The sequence below is a fragment of the Convolutriloba macropyga genome, chromosome 5 (assembly GCF_964194025.1).
Source record: "Convolutriloba macropyga chromosome 5, txConMacr16.3, whole genome shotgun sequence".
NCBI classification, from domain to species: Eukaryota; Metazoa; Xenacoelomorpha; order Acoela; family Convolutidae; genus Convolutriloba; species Convolutriloba macropyga.
In genome coordinates this window covers 31,725,171-31,742,699 of record NC_134472.1, presented here as the reverse complement: position 1 = coordinate 31,742,699, position 17,529 = coordinate 31,725,171, and the positions used below count along the sequence as shown (strand labels likewise).

General features: G+C 40.2%; 3 protein-coding genes across 9 annotated transcripts in view; 1 reads left to right on the top strand and 2 right to left on the bottom strand.

Moving 5' to 3' along the window:
* Positions 1-17,529, bottom strand: part of LOC142339330 (transmembrane protease serine 11G-like) — a 528,023-nt gene that overhangs the window by 68,322 nt on the left and 442,172 nt on the right. The gene's annotated exons all lie outside the window — the stretch shown is intronic.
* Positions 1-17,529, bottom strand: part of LOC142339327 (ubiquinone biosynthesis protein COQ4 homolog, mitochondrial-like) — a 549,842-nt gene that overhangs the window by 352,333 nt on the left and 179,980 nt on the right. The gene's annotated exons all lie outside the window — the stretch shown is intronic.
* Positions 3,592-17,129, top strand: LOC142339321 (uncharacterized). 6 transcript variants are annotated; one of them, XM_075389274.1, is made up of 11 exons: positions 3,592-3,688; positions 3,956-4,084; positions 5,777-5,917; positions 10,472-10,817; positions 12,636-12,789; positions 13,233-13,392; positions 13,771-13,846; positions 14,789-14,916; positions 15,030-15,095; positions 16,040-16,216; positions 17,084-17,129. In XM_075389274.1, exons 2-4 carry the CDS (start codon positions 3,956-3,958, stop codon positions 10,640-10,642), a joined length of 441 nt encoding a protein of 146 aa, XP_075245389.1. In that variant the 5' UTR covers positions 3,592-3,688; the 3' UTR covers positions 10,643-10,817; positions 12,636-12,789; positions 13,233-13,392; positions 13,771-13,846; positions 14,789-14,916; positions 15,030-15,095; positions 16,040-16,216; positions 17,084-17,129. The 6 variants fall into 6 exon arrangements, with proteins under 6 accessions (XP_075245389.1, XP_075245394.1, XP_075245390.1 ...); XM_075389279.1 differs by lacking the exon at positions 10,472-10,817; XM_075389275.1 differs by lacking the exon at positions 13,771-13,846.

Below are 17,529 nucleotides of genomic sequence, written 5' to 3'. Positions count from 1 at the left end.
TCGCCTCTGATCAGACAAAAGTGCGCTCGATGAGGTTATGATCAGACCCAATTGCGTTCGAAGTCGCCTCTGATCAGACCCAAGTGCGCTCGAATCCGCCTATGATCAGACTTTTCAGACCAAAATGACCTCTGATCAGACCATCTCCAGACCATGGTCCAGACCGTAGTGCGCTCGAACTTCCGAAAAGACCCTGAAATTTCGGTCTGGGAACACACGGGTGTGCGCTCGACTGGGTCTGAGCATAACTCAATTTGGGTCTGGACCTCAACCTGGGTTGTCCACCCACTCGTCAATCTTGTACCGATCCTCTCAACTTCTGGCCCTGAGGATGTTACTGCGTAAACAAAATGAGCAATCTATTTCTGAGATTTGCTCCTAGCGAGAATATTACGTCATTTTTTTGTTCACAACGCAAGCCTTGTATCCGTTCTATTTTACGCTGAAAGCTCAGAAAAACTTCTAATATAATTTTAGTTCAGCCTACTAATAAATTAAACCAATTGCGCTCGTTTTAGGTCTCAAAAACAAACCGTTGACGGAGCTTAGACTTAGACCTGGCAAAAATGTTGCCAGATTTGCCATTTCTGATGCAGTTTGCTCATTGCCTTGATGATGCTATGAACAATGGCTTTTTCTCAAATCAAAATCTACGTTTATATTGTGCGTTTTATCACCTTGCTACTGTTGAGTGGAGGAAGGGAGTGGTGAGTTTTCCAGTTCACAGATAGTTCGATTGAAAGTACAAAAGGTAAATATTGAAATCTGTAAACGTTTAATCTTTCCCATTACAAACTGTAGAGTTATTAAGTTTAGTTCTCCCCTTGCTACACGATAAGAAATATGAAGAGCTTTGTTTCGATTGAAAAGAAGTTTCAGGTGAGAGTGGTGAACGGATGTATAATTGGATGCTGGATGCTGTCCCTCCTAGTGAAATATGTTGTGGATGTCCCTGAGGTTATGCGAGTGCAGAATGTGGGAGCACAGGCAAATCAAAACCAGCCACAAAATTTGCACTAATAAGTGAGGTGATCCAATGAGGTAAATGAGGTAACTGAGCTCTCAACCAATATAGCCCCACCAACAAAGAGTGGGACACTGTCCTGCAGTATTAAAACAATTTCTTGTTGTTTACTTAGAAAAATACGGGCTTCGTAGTTGCAGAACGTCAAAATCATCCAAAAAGAAATTGGAAGTACTCAGTGTGAGTTGAAAAATTGGTCAGGTAATTTATGCAATTATTTTATATGGATCTCTGGCTTTATACCTCTACCCGTCTGACTGGCCTCAACCTAATCACCGTTATATACCCCTATAAGTGACTATTAATTCATGGTCGGTGGTAAAACCCAGTATGAGGACCTGGTAGGATTAGATGTGATATAAATTGAGAGTACCTTTGCTCATTCAATTTTACGGTCCCCATTTACGACTTGTACAGAATTAAATTTATGTACTAATTACAATGTTTCTTGTGCTAACTACTAAATTGTTGGACAACCTAATGGTGAAATCTTCTTCCAGGTGTTACATTAACAAGGGCTCAGATTTCGTTAGGCAGTTTGCTACAATTTAAAAAAGAGGCGAAAGAATTTGCTTTTAAATGTTTTTGCTAAAGCGTTTCATGACGACACATCACGTCTTGGCGGCTAGAAGCCAAGTTAGCGGTACGTTCCGAGAATTTTGAACTGCTGGGGAATCTAAGCAGACGCAACTATGAAAATGAGAACCTCTTGCAAACCTACTGCTGTTCTAAATAAAACGTTACACGAATTGTTTATGTTTTGAACATTGGTTATTTGTATGACCCGTTCCCTAGCTCCTTGTACTCGAGGCTTCGATTTTCTGTACGTTTCTATAAGACCACTGAGCTGGGGCGAGCAAAACAATAGAGTCCTAAATTGTTTTCCTGTGTTGATTTGCAAAATGTTTCAGATGAGAGTGATGACGTTACGTTGTATTCTATACTTTATTTGAGCAAACTAAAACCATTACTATGTTTTTCTGCCCTTATACTACACTATAGGACCACATTTTACAATGATTGAGCAACTTTTAAACATTTTTTAAATTGAATTGACCAATTTTATACCTTTACCATGTATTTTAGTCAATGACCTTTATAATATGACAATGACTAGCCATGTTAGAGCAACATATTATGTCCAAGGCCGAGTGGTTGAGGCTGGAGGTGCTGTCCCCCCGCGTGAACTGTTGTGGGTGTTCCTCAGGTTACACTCGCGGTGAGTGTGGGAGCACAGACAAAACCTGTTACGTAAAATTGTAATTGCTAATTTTGATGAGAAAACTGTCAGTTCTTTCACCATTATAGCCCCACCAAAAAAGACTGGAGCCCACAGTATCGTTTATTGACAGTAATAAAGGCATTAGATTTTGGCGAAGTGGTGTTCACTCAACGAAAGTCATTGACCTTGTGGTTAGAGAACGGCAAAGTCTGGGAAAGAATGTGGAAAGCCCACCGGGAACAGAAAAATTTGATTGTACCCCAAAGATACAATATTAAGCCTAGTTTAATTTGGGTGTTTCCCGCCCACCAAGTTTACTTGCGTCCACTTCATTACCGTTATGTACCCTAATAGGGGAGCGTACATAATTTAGGGGGGATTTCTAGTTGGAGGGGTATTAATATTGTGGGGTAGGATTAAGAGCTACGTATAAAACGAGAGACCAAATTTGCTTTTTTCGCAACGTTGCTAACTACATTTGGAACTTGGTACCGGGTTACGATTGTATTCATTTCAGCGGTACCTGTATTGCCAACAACAAACTCGATTCAAGATGCGCAAATGGTGCAACATTAAGTGCAATTAAATTTAAATTTGCTGCGTTATTAGACTACAACTTTATCGCACTCTTTTATCACTTTTACTATATGATTAGCGGCGATGAAATGTGATAAACAAGTAACAGGAGTGGTTCAAGCTATGCAACTGCTGTAATCGCAACGAGAGTTGATTAAAAACAATACCACAGTTCATATCGCTTTCTCGAGTTAAATCAACCATTCGCCTTTGCCTCGTAGTTCGAAAACTTCTCTATGGCGACAACTGGTGAATATCGCCCAGATACAGCTCAAATATTTTAATGCGCTGAAAGACGCCTGGTATCAATCAAACCCACAGAATAAGATGCTATAAGAAACCGCACCTCGAACTGAGGGGTATTGCAAATTACTAGTGGGCCTAAACAGATCAGTGCCAATTTACTGTGTAATAAGACTTTAACTGATTCTGCTTCATGAGTCTTGGTGAAGACAGTTCCTTTTCTAATTATGGAATCCCCAAATTAGGGTGATTAGAACCCATAAAATCATAATTTACCGTAGTTAAACTATTGGGGCAATGTTTTGGAGTACAAAATGGAAAAGACCAAAGTTTCTGGACTATAATTCCCGAACTGTCAAGATGTCACCATGAACAATAGTCAAATATGAGAAATTTGGAAGTCGGAAATCATAGAGATTTCATTTTGGGATGTCAAGAAACCGCGAAAAATTTAGAGGGAGCTGACTTTGTTGCTCAATAGGGCTAGTCGAGCAATCATTGTCATAATTCTACCTAAGCCTCTACAGTTGAGTTGCATTAAATTTTGAACAAAAATTTGGAAAAGTTGATCAGATTTGGAAGTATGGCACCCAATGTGAACAAGCAGAACTATTTTCTTACTAGTAAGTAGAGATTTTCGAGGCATTTTTACTATACGATGAAACTTGCACCCCAGAAAATGCATGGGGATGTATTCTGCTTTGCCCCCCCCCCACCAGATTAGTGAGCTAATATTTTTTACGCCCCACCCAGGCGCACTATTTTTTACATAATAACGTGCTGTATAACAAAAAATGTGTAACTGGGGAGTGTCAAAAAAAAACACTGGGAGGCCGAAACAGAATAGATACCTAAATTGTTTTCGTGTGTTGATTAGCAAAATTTTTCAGATGACAATGATGAAAAGATTTATGATCGAGTGGTGGAGGCTGGAGGTGCTGTCCCCCCACGTGAACTGTTATGGGTCTTCCTCAGGTTGCAGTCTCGTTGAGTGTGGGAACACAGACAAAATCTGTTACGTAAGTTTGTAATGCTAGTTCTAATGAGCAAACTATATCAGCTCTTTCACCATAATAGCCCCACCAACAAAGACTGGAGCCCACAGTATCGTTTATTTAGAGTAATAAGGGCTTTAGGTTTTGGCGAAGTGGTTGTCACCCAACGAAAGTCATTTAGCTTGTGGTTAGGGAACGGCAAAGTCATGAGAAAGAATGAGAAAGTCTCACCGGGAACAAAGTTTTGATTTAGTATCCCCAAGATAGAATTGAGCGTAGGTTAATTTGGGCATTTTCCTTTATACCCCCATCCCCGCCACCAAGTGTAATTGCCTCCACTTAATTACCGATATGTACCGTAATAAATGGCTATAATTTAAGGGGAGGGGATGAAGGGCTATAGTAAGGAAAACTCAATACTGTTGAGGGATAGGATTAAGAGCTGCGATTTAAAATGAGAGACCACCATTGCTCTTTCGCAATTTTACTGCATTTGGTACTTGGTACCGCGTTGAACTTGTATTCATTTCAGCGGTACCTGTGCTGAGAAGAACAAACTTGGTTCAAGATGCGCAAAGGTTGCAGCTTTAATTGCAATTAACTTTTAAGAAATTTGCTGCGCTATTAGATTGCAACTTTATTGCACTCTTTCATCATTTTTACTATATGATTAGTGGCAATGAAATGTGATAAACAAGTAACCTAATTACAGGAGTGGTTCAAGCTATGCAACTGCTGTAATCGCAACGAGAGTTGATTAAAAACATTACCAGATTTCATATCGTTTTCTCTAGTTAAATCAACCATTCGCTTTTGCCTCGTAGTTCGAAAACTTCTCTATGGCGACAACTGGTGAATATCGCCCAGATACAGCTCAAATTTTTAATGCGCTGAAAGACGCCTGGTATCAATCAAACCCACAGAATAAAATGCTATAAGAAACCGCATCTCGAACTGAGGGGTATTGCAAATTACTAGTGGGCCTAAACAGATCAGTGCCAAGTTACTGTGTAATAAGACTTTAACTGATTCTGCTTCACGAGTCTTGGGGAAGACACTTCCTTTTCTAATTATGGAATCCCCAAATTAGGGTGATTAGATCCCACAAAATCATCAATTACCATAAATAAACTATTGTGGCAATGTTTTGGAGTACAAAATGGAAAAGACCAAAGTTTTTGTACTTTCACTTCCCGGAGTTTTAAGACGTCAACGTGAACAATGGAGTCAAATATGAGAAATTTGGAAGTCGGAAGTCATAGAGATTTCCTTTTGTGATGTCAAAAAGCGAGAGAAATTTCGAGGGAGCTGACTTTGTCGCTCAATAGGGCGAGTCGAGCAATCATTGTCATAATTCTACCTAAGCGTCTACAATTGAGTTGCATTAAATTTTGAACAAACATTTGGAAAAGTTGATCACATTTGGAACTATGGCACCCAATGTGAACAAGCAAACTAATTTCTTACCAGTAAGTAGAGATTTTCGAGGCATTTTTACTGTCCGATGAAATTTGCACCCCCCAAAATGCATGGGGATATGTTCTGTTTTGCCCCCCCCACCAGCTTAGTGGGCTAATATTTTTTACGCCCCACCCAGGCGCACTAATTTTTACATAGTAACGTGCTATATAACAACAAATTTGTAACTGGGGAGCGTAAAAACACTGGAAGGCCGAAACAGAATAGATCCCTAATTTGTTTTCGTGTGTCGATTAGCAAAATCATCAGATGAGAGTGATGAAAGAATGTATGATCGAGTGGTGGAGGCCAGAGGTGCTATCCACCCACATGAACTGTTGTGGGCTTTCCTCAGGTTGCACTCTTGTGGAGTGTGGGAACACAGACAAAATCTGTTACGTAAGTCTGTAATGCTAGTTCTAATGAGCAAACTATAACAGCTCTTTCACCATAATAGCCCCACCAACAAAGACTGGAGCGCACAGTATCGTTTATTTAGAGTAATAACGGCTTTAGATTTTGGCGAAGTGGTTGTCACTCAACGAGAATTGTTTAGCTCGTGGTTAGGGAACGGCAAAGTCATGAGAAAGAATGAAAAAGTCTCATCGGGAACAAAGTTATTTAGTACCCCCAAGATAAAATTGAGCGTAGGTTAATATGGGCGTTTCCCTTTATATCCCCAACCCCGCCACGAAGTTTAATTGCCTCCACTTAATTACCGATATGTACCCTAATAAATGGCTATAATTTAAGGCGAGGGGATGAAGGGCTATAGTGGGGAAAACTCAATACTATTGAGGGATAGGATTAAGAGCTACGATTTAAAATGAGAGACCAACTTTGCTCTTTTCGCAACTTTACTGCCTTTGGTACTTGGTACCGGGTTAAGCTTGTATTCATTTCAGCGGTACCTGGGCTGAGAAGAACAAATTGGGTTCAAGATGCGCAAATTGTGCAGCTTTAATTCCAATTAACTTTTAAGAAATTTGCTGTGTTATTAGATTACAACCTTATTGCACTCTTTTATCACTTTTACAATATGATTAGCGGCAATTAAAGGTGATAAACAAGTAGCCCAATCACAGGAGTGGTTCAAGCTATTCAACTGCTGTAATCGCAACGAGAGTTGATTAAAAACATTACCACACAGTTCTTATCGCTTTCTCGAGTTTAATCAACCACTCTGCTTTGCCTCGTATTTCGATAACTTCTCTATGGCGATAACAACCGTGTAATTATATTCTTTATTTCATGCAAGAAATGTTAGCAAGTATTCAGTTGGATTCCACCTGGTGAATATTGCCTAGATACAGCTCAAATATTTTAATGCGCCGAAAGACGCCTGGTATCAATCAAATCCACAGAATAACATGAGAAACCGCATCTCGAACTGAGGGGTATTGCAAAATACTAGTGGGCCTAATCACATTAGTGCCAATTTACGGTGTACTGAGACTTTAACTGATTCTGCTTCATGAGTCATGGGGAAAACAGTTCCTTTTCTAATTATGGAATCCCCAAACTAGGGTGATTAGATCCCATAAAATCATCAATTACCATAATTAAACTATTGGGGCAATGTTTTGGAGTATAAAATGGAAAAGACCAAAGTTTTTTTACTTTAACTTCCCGAAATTTCAAGATGTCAACGTGAACAATAGAGTCAAATATGAGAAATTTGGAAGTCGGAAATCCTAGAGATTTCTTTTTGGAATGTCAAAAAAGCAATCATTGTCATTTTTTACCTAAGCGTCTACAATTGAGTTGCATTGAATTTTGAACAAAAATTTGGAAAAATTGATCAAATTTGGAACTATGGCACCAATGTGAACAAGCAGAACTATTTTCTTACCAGTAAGTAGGGATTTTCGAGGCATTTTTACTCTACGATGAAATTTGCACCCCCGAAAATGCATAGGGATATATTCTGTTTTGCCCCCCCCCCCACCAGCTTAGTGGGCTAATATTTTTTACGCCCCTCCCAGGCGCACTATTTTTTACATAGTAACGTGCTATATAACAAGAAATTTGTAACTGGGGAGCGTAAAAACACCGGGAGGCCGAAACAGAATAGATCCCTAAATAGTTTTTGAGTGTTGATTAGTAAAATCTTTCAGATGAGAGTGATGAAAGGATGTATGATCGAGTGGTGGAGGCTGGTGGAGGTGCTGTCCGCCCACGTGAAATGTTGTGGGTCTTCCTCAGATTGCACTCTCGTGGAGTGTGGGAACACAGACAAAACCTGTTACGTAAGTTTGTAATGCTAGTTCTAATGAGCAAAATATATCAGCTCTTTCACCATAATAGCCCCACCAACAAAGACTGGTGCCCACAGTATCGTTTATTTAGAGTAAAAAGGGCTTTAGATTTTGGCGAAGTGGTGGTCACCCAACGAAAGTCGTTGACCGCGTTGACCGCGAACTGCAAAGTCATGAGAAAGAATGGGAAAGTCTCACCGGGAACAAAGTTTTGATTTAGATAAAATTGAGCGTAGGTTATTATGGGCGTTTCCCTTTATACCTCCATCCCCGCCACCAAGTTTTATTGCCTCACTTAATTACCGATATGTACCCTAAAAATGGCTATAATTTAAGGGGAGGGGATGAAGGGCTATAGTGGGGAAAACTCAATACTATTGAGGGATAGGATTAAGAGCTATGATTTAAAATGACAGACCACCTTTGCTCCTTTCGCAACTTTACTGCATTTGGTACTTGGTACCGGGTTAAGCTTGTATTCATTTCAGCGGTACCTGTGCTGAGAAGAACAAACTTGGTTCAAGATGCCAAATGGTGTAATCTGTCACCGGGGTGCTGTACTGGCGGCAAGGATTGAGATTTCGTAAGGCAGTTTGTTACAATAAGAGGCGAATGAATTTTTTGCATTTAAATGTTTGTTTCGGCGTTGCCGAACTTCATGACAGCTGCACATCGCGTCTTGATGCCCAGAAGCCAAGTTTCCGGTACGTTCCTATAGAACTGTAAAACGTTGGGGAATTTAAGCAGAAGCAACTATGAAAATGAGAGCCTCATGCAAACCTACTGCTGTTCTAAAGAAAACTGTACACGATTTGTTTATGTTTTGAACATTGGTTATCTCTATGACCCCTTCCCTAGCTCCTTGTACTCGAGGCTTCGATTTTCTGTACGTTTCTATAAGACCACTGAGCTGGGGCGAGCAAAACCATAGAGTCCTAAATTGTTTTCCTGTGTTGATTTGCTAAGTGTTTCAGATGAGAGTGATGAAATAGTGTATGATCGAGTGGTGGAGGCTGGAGGTGCTGTCCCCCCGCGTGAACTGTTGTGGGTTTTCCTCAGGTGGCGCTCGTGGGGAGTGTGTGAGCACAGACAAAAAACCAGTTACGTAAAATTGTAATTGCTAATTTTGATGAGAAAACTGTCCGTTCTTTCACCATTATAGCCCCACCAAAAAAGACTGGAGCCCACAGTATCGTTTTTTGACAGTAATAAGGGCATTAGATATTGGCGAAGTGGTGTTCACACAACGAAAGTCATTGACCTTGTGGTTAGAGAACGGCAAAGTCTGGGAAAGAATGGGAACACTACCGGGAACAAAAAATTTCAAAAATTTGATTGTACCCCCAAGATACAATATTAAGCCTAGTCTAATATGGGTGTTCCCGCCCAACAAGTTTAATTGCCTTCACTTAATTACCGTTAGGTACCCTTATAGGGGAAGGGCGATTTCTAGTTGGAGGGGTGTAAATATTGAGGTGTAGGATTAAGAGCTACGTATAAAATGAGAGACCACCTTTGCTCTTTTCGCAACGTTGCTTACTACATTTGGTACTTGGTACCGGGTTGCGCTTGTATTCATTTCAGCGGTACCTGTGTTGACAACAACAAACTTGGTTCAAGATGTACAAAAGGCGCAATCTGTCGCCAGGTTAATGCACTGGCAACAAGGCTTGAGATTTCGTAAGACAGTTTGCTACAATTTAAAGAGGTAAATGACTTTGTATTTAAATGTTTTTGCTTCAGCGTTGCCGACTTTCATGACCGCGGCACATCACGTCTTGGTGCCTTGAGGCCAAGTTACCGGTACGATCCTAGAATTTTAAACTGCTGGGGACTTTAAGCAGGTGCAACTATGAAAACGAGACCCTCTTGCAAACCTACTGCTGTTCTAAATGAAATGTTACACGACTTGTATAAGTTTTCGAACTTTGGATATCTGTATGACCCGTTCTCTCGCTCCGTTCCCTGTTACTCGAGGATTCGTTTCTCTATACGTTCCTAGTACACATTTCCAAGTATACTTTGAAGGAGCAAACTTGATTATCAAAGCTTATTCACATTTCTCTTAAATCTATCATTTTCCAATAAATTGTGCAAGGGTTTGGTTTAGGAAACCAGGGGTTTTACAGGCTTGGAGACGGCCCAATTGAATGCCACTGGACATACGGCTAGGGCCATTGCTGTCCAATGTGAGTATTTAGAGCCTGAGATTTCATTCCTTGGCCCTCTGTAAATGGTAGTTATGTTGTAGCAGCAGCTGATTAAGATGAGGACAGAGAAGACTTGCTGGACTGAGGGTTTGAGAGTGACACTGCTTGGTACGCAAAGGGGGTTTCCCAACCCCAACCCCAACGCCACCCAGACTACACTAAAGAACTGCTTTGATTCGAGAACCCTCAAACGCAACATGCATTTAATCATAGAACCACCAGATACATGCAGAAGAAAATAAGCCATTACCACCAAAACATTTGTCTAAATAAAACAAGAAGCTTTGGAGGTTGCATGCAAATTTATGCACCCATTTGAAACACCCATGATAGTGCCCATAAACACGCGTCCGCCCTTAAAACTTGTACCCAATTGAAATTGTCAGTTCACTAACATCCAGGCGTGACAGCTCACCAAATTGGAGTGAAAATATTGAAAAAGGAATTGTTTTTCAGTAATAATCACTGCAGGTATGCATTTCCAGCTCGAGGACGCTGGATTGAATTCCAATCATGCCATTCACGGATCGGGGTACTTGTCGAAGATTGACCACCCGAGTTGTCGTCTGTGTTCGGCGGATCGGGATCAACCCGGGCTGCTAACCCGCCCGACAGTTCGACTTCGCTGGCTACTGAGCCACGTCTACTGCTGTTGAGTGGAGGACGGCAGGCGGGAGTTTTCCAGTTCCCTGACTTAGATAGTAGTAGTTCAGTTGAAAGTACGACACGAGAGCGTGAGAAATCAAATCCTTCATATAACCCCCTCCCAGCTGATGATCATCAATGTCCCTGAATGAAATGAAGAAATTGAATGACATGCAATTATATGGGGTATGATATTATTATAGAAAAAATATACTGGTCATGCTGGTCTTTATGCAATTCTATCTTATCGTTTTGTCTCATTATATAACAAGATGACCAGGCAAAACGTCTCAGAGGACATTAAGATCTCATACAGAGCATTACAGCTTAGTCGCTCTAAGTACACAAACAACCGCCCCTACTCCAACCCTCACATTTTATTCCTTCCGTAAACCCGCAAACTAGGCCCACCCTCCACACCCACCCGCCCCCTCCCCATCGACCCTTCCCCTTCACCCCCCCCCCCCCCACCTTCACCCCCATCACGGACACAACCCCTCTGTTGAAATTTATAATTTTCATTAATTTTTACAAATGTACAACTCTTTTGATTCAACGTTGCCAACGTTCGTGACCACCGCACAGGTGTTTTTGCCTAGAGACCGGTACGCTCCTAGAATTTCATGCAAACTGTCAGGCAAAATAAGCAGGTGCAACTATGAAAATGAGCATCATGAAAACCTACTGGTATGCTAAACGTTAAAACTGGTTGTAAGCACTCGAACCTGGTTATCATTATTCAAATATACGTTGAACAAGTAGTGCTTAATCTTTCGCACAATTTACATCAGTGTGTTTTCTCTAAACTAGAAAATGGTTTTTTGAAGGAAACGAGGGCTTTGCTTCGCTTGCGACAACCCATTTGAGATCCACTGCCAATACTACTGATGCGGCAATTATTGTTGGACGTGTGTTTTTCGGGCATGAAATTTTGTGACCCTTGATAAGTGCCAATGATTCGACGAAATTTTCGCAACCCCGAAGGCCCCGAAAACAGAAAAATTGTCTAGAAAGCGAAATGGTTTTAAAAAGTTCTGGTGAGAGTGGTAAACGGATGTGTGATCGGATGCTGGAGGCGGCGGTCCCTCCAAGTGAACTATTCTGGGTTTTCCTCAGGTTACACTAGCCGAGAGTGTAGGAACACAGACAAATCAAAACCTGCTACATAAGCTTGCCATAGTAATTTATATTTTCCAACCAGATCAGTTCTCCACCAATATAGCCCCACCAACAAAGAGTGGGGCACACAAACCTGCAGTATTAGAACCATTCCTTTTTGATTATTTAGAGAATTACAGGCTTCATGATTGAACGTCAGCTTGCGAAAGAATCAGAAAATCACGGCGAGCTGAAAAATTTGATTGGTCTGGTAATGTATCCAATTATTAAATATGGGTCGTTCTTTGTATACCCCCACCCATCCTAGTGGCATCAACCTAATTAACCTTATACACCCTAATAAGTGAGTATTATTTCGTGCTTGTAAGATTAGGAGCTACGCTCAAAATGAGACATTTTCCGAATTTACGAACCCCTTTTAGTTATTTGTACAGGATTAAACTTGTGTATCTATTTCAGCGGTGCAGGTGCTGAAACATAGCTTGCTGCAGGATGCGCAAATGGTGCCGTTTGTTACAGGCACTGACATAAAGACAAGTTTGCGTATTGTAGTTTGCTGAAATTAAAAAATCATTGATATTACATATATCAACGTATGCTTACATATGATCCTTTTGCGTTAGCGTTACCGACTTTCGTGATCGCCGCTGCTCAGGTCTGGCTGCTTAGCAGCCATTTTACCTGTATGTTCACAGAATTTCATGTAAAGTGTTAGGCAATATAATCAGGTGGAACTAAGAAAATGCGCTTCTTGCATAAATGTTATAACTGGTCTTAGGCACTCTACCTCGTGTACTTGTGCACCGTTAGCCAAGTATATGTTAAAAAAGCACACTCTACATTAGTGTTTTTTCTTCGCCAGAAACTCTAACTGGTTTGTTTAAGGAGACGAGGATTTTGCAGCCCTTGAGACAACCCATTTGAACGTCACTGCCAATACTATTGATACTGCGACCTTTTAGTGAACAGTTTGTTGTGGGTTTTCCTCGGGTTATGCTAGTGGAGGGTATGGGAGCACAGACGAGTACGAACCTTCTACGTAAGCTTGTACTGCTGATTCTGATGAGCCAACTAGATCAACCATTATAGCCCCACCAAAAAAGACTGGAGCACACATATGCAAAATTTTAATTTCCCATCGCTTATTTAGAGTAGTAGGCGCCTAGTGGTTGTGGAACGTCAAAGTCATCATGAGAAAAAATTGAAGTGGCTCACAGTAAGCTGAAAATTTTGATTGGTTTCGTAAAATATCAACTTTACTTAATATGGGTCTTTCGTTTTATACTCCGCCCATCTTAGTCTCCTCGACGTAATTACTGCAATATACCCTAATAATAAACTATTTCGTGGTTGGAGGAAAGCTCAGTATGAGGAAGTAGTAGGATTAGTAGCTACGATATAAAATGAGAATACCTTTGCTCTTACAATTTTACGAAACCTGTTTAGTACTTGTACAGGATTAATTTTGTGTGTCTTTTTCAGCGGTACCTTTCCTGACTACTAACGTGTTGCTGGACCCGCAAATGGTGCAATCTGTTTCCAGGGTGCTGCACTAACAACAGATGCTTAGAGATTTCGTAAAGCAGTTTGTTAAGACTCCTTCGCTTCAACGTTGCCCACTTTCGTGACCGCCGCACATCAGGTTTTGCTGCCTAGAGGGCAAGTTACTTGTACGTTCCTAGATTTGCATGTAGATAGCAGGTGCAAATGAGAAAATAAGCATCTTCCAAACCTACTGGTATGCTAAACGTTACAACTGGTCTAATGCACTCGAATTTGGGCATCATTAGCCAAATATACGTTGCACAATTTGCATCCCTAAACTAGAACATCCCCAAAACTAAATGTTCTCTCTAAACTAGAAATTTTTAAACTGGTTTGGTTAAGGAAACGAGGGTAATAATGCGCTTGCAACAACCCTTGAACGCCACTGCCAATACTACTCATACGGGCAATTATGTCGTATGTAAGAATTTAGAGCATGAACTTCATGAACCTTGATAATTGGTAATTGTTGTAGCAGCAGCTGATCAACGACAAGGGATGACAAACATTAAATGACTAGCTGAACGGAGAGGTATGAGTGACACTTCCTGGTACGTAATTGGATGTTATATCATTATAGCGCCCCACACCCAAAGTTTTGGAGTCATAATCCCCACACCAAACCAACCAGCCAATTTTATCTACTCCGATCAGCTCAGTTATTTAATGTACAACAGATCCTCACCCAACAACAAACTTTGGCACGATTTATTATGTGTCATAGTTTTTGTGCAATAATTTCTTGTTGGGGTGCTGCAATGGGAAAGAACCGCGCAAAAGCAACAATTCACGCTCCGGATATTTTTCACTCTACCGACAAAACATGCGTTACCAGCTACAGAAGAAAGCCATTACAAAGTAGACTTTAATATTAAGCGTGAGGTGTTGGCGGTAGCTTGCAAACTTATGCACCATACTATCATGTGGCAGTAACTGAAGTAGCCAGGCGTCAACGTGACCGTAAAACTCGCGTCTTCTCTCAAACCAGCTCTTACCCTATTGAAATTGCCATTGATTCGATGAAATTTTTTCACCCATAAAAGACCCGAAAATGAAGTTGTTTTGGGGAAGGGAATTGGAATTTGTTGATAGTCACTGCAAGAGTGCAAATCCAGTACGTGAAGGACACTTAACTGAATTTCACTGCTGCTCTTTGCAGATCGGGGTATTTGTCCTCTAGTTTGACATCTGCAGAGTTATCTTTGTTCGACAGACCGGTAGAGACTCGGGTTTCTAGCCCAATCAACAGTTGGCCTGAGCTGTTTTGAGCCAAGAGTGCCACTGTTGAGTGGAGGAATGCAGAGGAGTGTCCCAGTTCCTAGATGTTAGTTCGGTAGAAAGAACAAGAGAGGGTATTCAATTATTCTATAAACAGTAGCCACAGTAGCCAATGTTTATTCTTCCCCATAACGAATTCTCGAGGTATTTATTTTAGGTCTCCCTTTGCTGCATATTTTCTGAAAATATGTGTTTCGATTGGAAAGTAGTTTCAGGTTAGAGTGGTGAACTGATGTATGTTCGGACACCCGAGGCTGTCCCGTCAAGCGGACAGTTGTTCTGGGCGTTCCTCAGCTTATGCTAGCGGAGAGTGTGGGAGCACACACTTATCAAAACCTGCTACGTAAGCTTGTACTGCCGATTCTGATGAGCAAATTAGATCAAGTATTATAGCCCACCAACAAAGATTGGAGCACACATAAGCAAAATCAAAATATTTCGCTATCGTTTATTTAGAGTAATAAGGGCCTGGTGGTTGGGGAACGTCAGAGTCTGCATGGGAAAGAATTGGAATGACTCACGGTGAGCTGAAAAATTTGATTGGTTTGGTAAAATATCAACTTATTTAATTTGGATCGTTCCTTTTATACTCCAACCCATCTTAGTGGCCTCAACCTAATTACCGTTATATATACCATTATAAGTGACCATTATTTTATTGTCAAACACCCAGTATGAGCCCGGGTCATCAATCATACAAATTTCATACTAGGTCATCGTACCTAGGACCTAGGACCTAGGATTTCGTACTAGGTCATATATGATTCTTAGTAATCGTACTAGGTCATATATGATTTGTATGATTTCTTTGTAGTCATATAAGGATCACACAAAAAATAAAACCATTTTTCAAAAGGCTTCAGTTGCTATGCTCTAGGTTACTGATAAGGAAAAATCAGTCAAAGATGCCTAGAGCAAATATTTTTTTTGTCTTTAAAATGCCTCGCACATCAAAAAATTTAGTGGCTTTCAGAAGCAACAAATAAAACCATATATGACACTTCTGTGGGTAAAAAACAAAATAAATTCTTTGTAATCACACTAGGTCATTTATGATTTGTATGACTTCTTAGTACTCGTTTAATCACCATACAGGAAAAAAAGATCATTGTCTTGAACTTAAAAACACGAAGTGGAATTCAGAAATAGCTGTGCAGAGCTGGTACTCACCAATTAAACAAATGAATCTGCCTTAAATCCGCCTGATCCAAAAGATATTCAAGGGAAGATATCAAAATAATCGCATTTTTGGTTCAAATTGGTGTCACACAAATTTCGTTACTCCAAAGTATTAGAGTACACCCGCATATATGTGCTCCGTAGATTCCTCAGATACTGAGAAGTATCTATTTTTTACAGAAGAAGTAGGATTAGGAGCTACGATATACAATGAGAGTACCTTTGCTCTGTGTTTTACGAACAGCATTTATTATTTTTATATGATTAAGTTTGTGCATCTATTTCAGCGGTACCTGTGCTGACTACTAATTTGTTGCAGAACGCAGATGGAAACGTTGCAATCTGTTTCCAGGGCTTAGCACTAACAAAAAGGGCTCAGCTTTCAACAAAGGCAGTTTGTTAAAGTTTGAAGACTTTCGTGACCGCCACACAGCAGATTTTCTTGCCTAGAGGGCAAGTTACCGGTACAGTTTATATAATTGCATGTAAAATGTTCGGCAAAATAAGCAAGTGAAACCATGAAAATGCGATTCGTGCAAACCTACTGGTATGATAAATGTTAAAACTGGTCTTCAGCACTCCAGTTTGGGTATCTTTAACCAAGTATACGTTGAACAAGTAAAGCTTAATCTTTCGCACAATTTACATCAGTGCATTTTCTAAACTAGAAGTTGTAACGGTTTTGGTTCAGAAATTGAGGGTATCACTGGGCTTGCGACAGCCCATTTGAACACCACTGGAAATACTATTGATAAGATTAATTCTGTTGGTCGGAAGTGTTTAGAGCATGAAAGTTCCTTCTTTAGCCCTTGATAATGAAGTAACCCTAAGAACAGAAAGTATGACATGCTTGTAAATTACAAATTGCAAACACCTTTCAAAATTTTCACAAAAAAAATTCAGCATTAGAAACAGATGTAATCAAGAGCATCCGGATTTTAACAGAAAAAGCAAAAGCATCATAAATTAAGATGGGAAACATCACGGATGCAGAACTTGACGGAATACGTCAAGGATTGTTTGTTCTTGACGGGATTTGTCAAGTTTTAAATCCGTGTTGTTTCCCATATTAATTGTAGGTGATATGAACACAATCAACCACCATAATGCAAATCTTATCTCATTAAATCAGCTGCCTTTCTCCAAGCAATAAAACTTCTCTTTAACAACTATCTTTTTAACAAATATCTCTTTAACAACAATTCTCATCATTTTATTCTTCAAACCTTTAACTCTGTAATTTAAATTCTGTATCTTTTAACTCTAACTTTTGTTCAACAATTTTAATGTTTATATTAAATAAAGTCTTTGACTTTAAACATTTTCTCTAGCTCACACCCGAGAAGGAAAGTGCTTTCGAAATTTCTCAATCAAACGTATCAGCAAAAAGTGCACGGATAATATTGCGCGAACTTGTTTGTGCGCGAACTTGTTTGTCACCCAATGAGTGGGGACAATGCTCATTTCTTCTGTTCAACCCGATTGTGTGGGTTGATTTTGAAGAAGTTTTGAAGACCCGATTGTGAGGGTTTCTGGGAACAAATAAAAGGCAAATACTCAATTGCGTGGGCGCCATGCTGATTTGTGGGCACAAGGTTGATCGCAAGAAAACTTTCTGAGAATTGACTGAACTTAGAAATGATTTAAACCATGACAACCCAACCAAGCACACCTTAAATTTATGATTATTTTGTCAAAAAAACGGGTAATATAATAAGTGGTAATTGTTATAGCAGCAGCTGACCAAAGAGAAGGAGACAAAGAGCACTAACTAAAC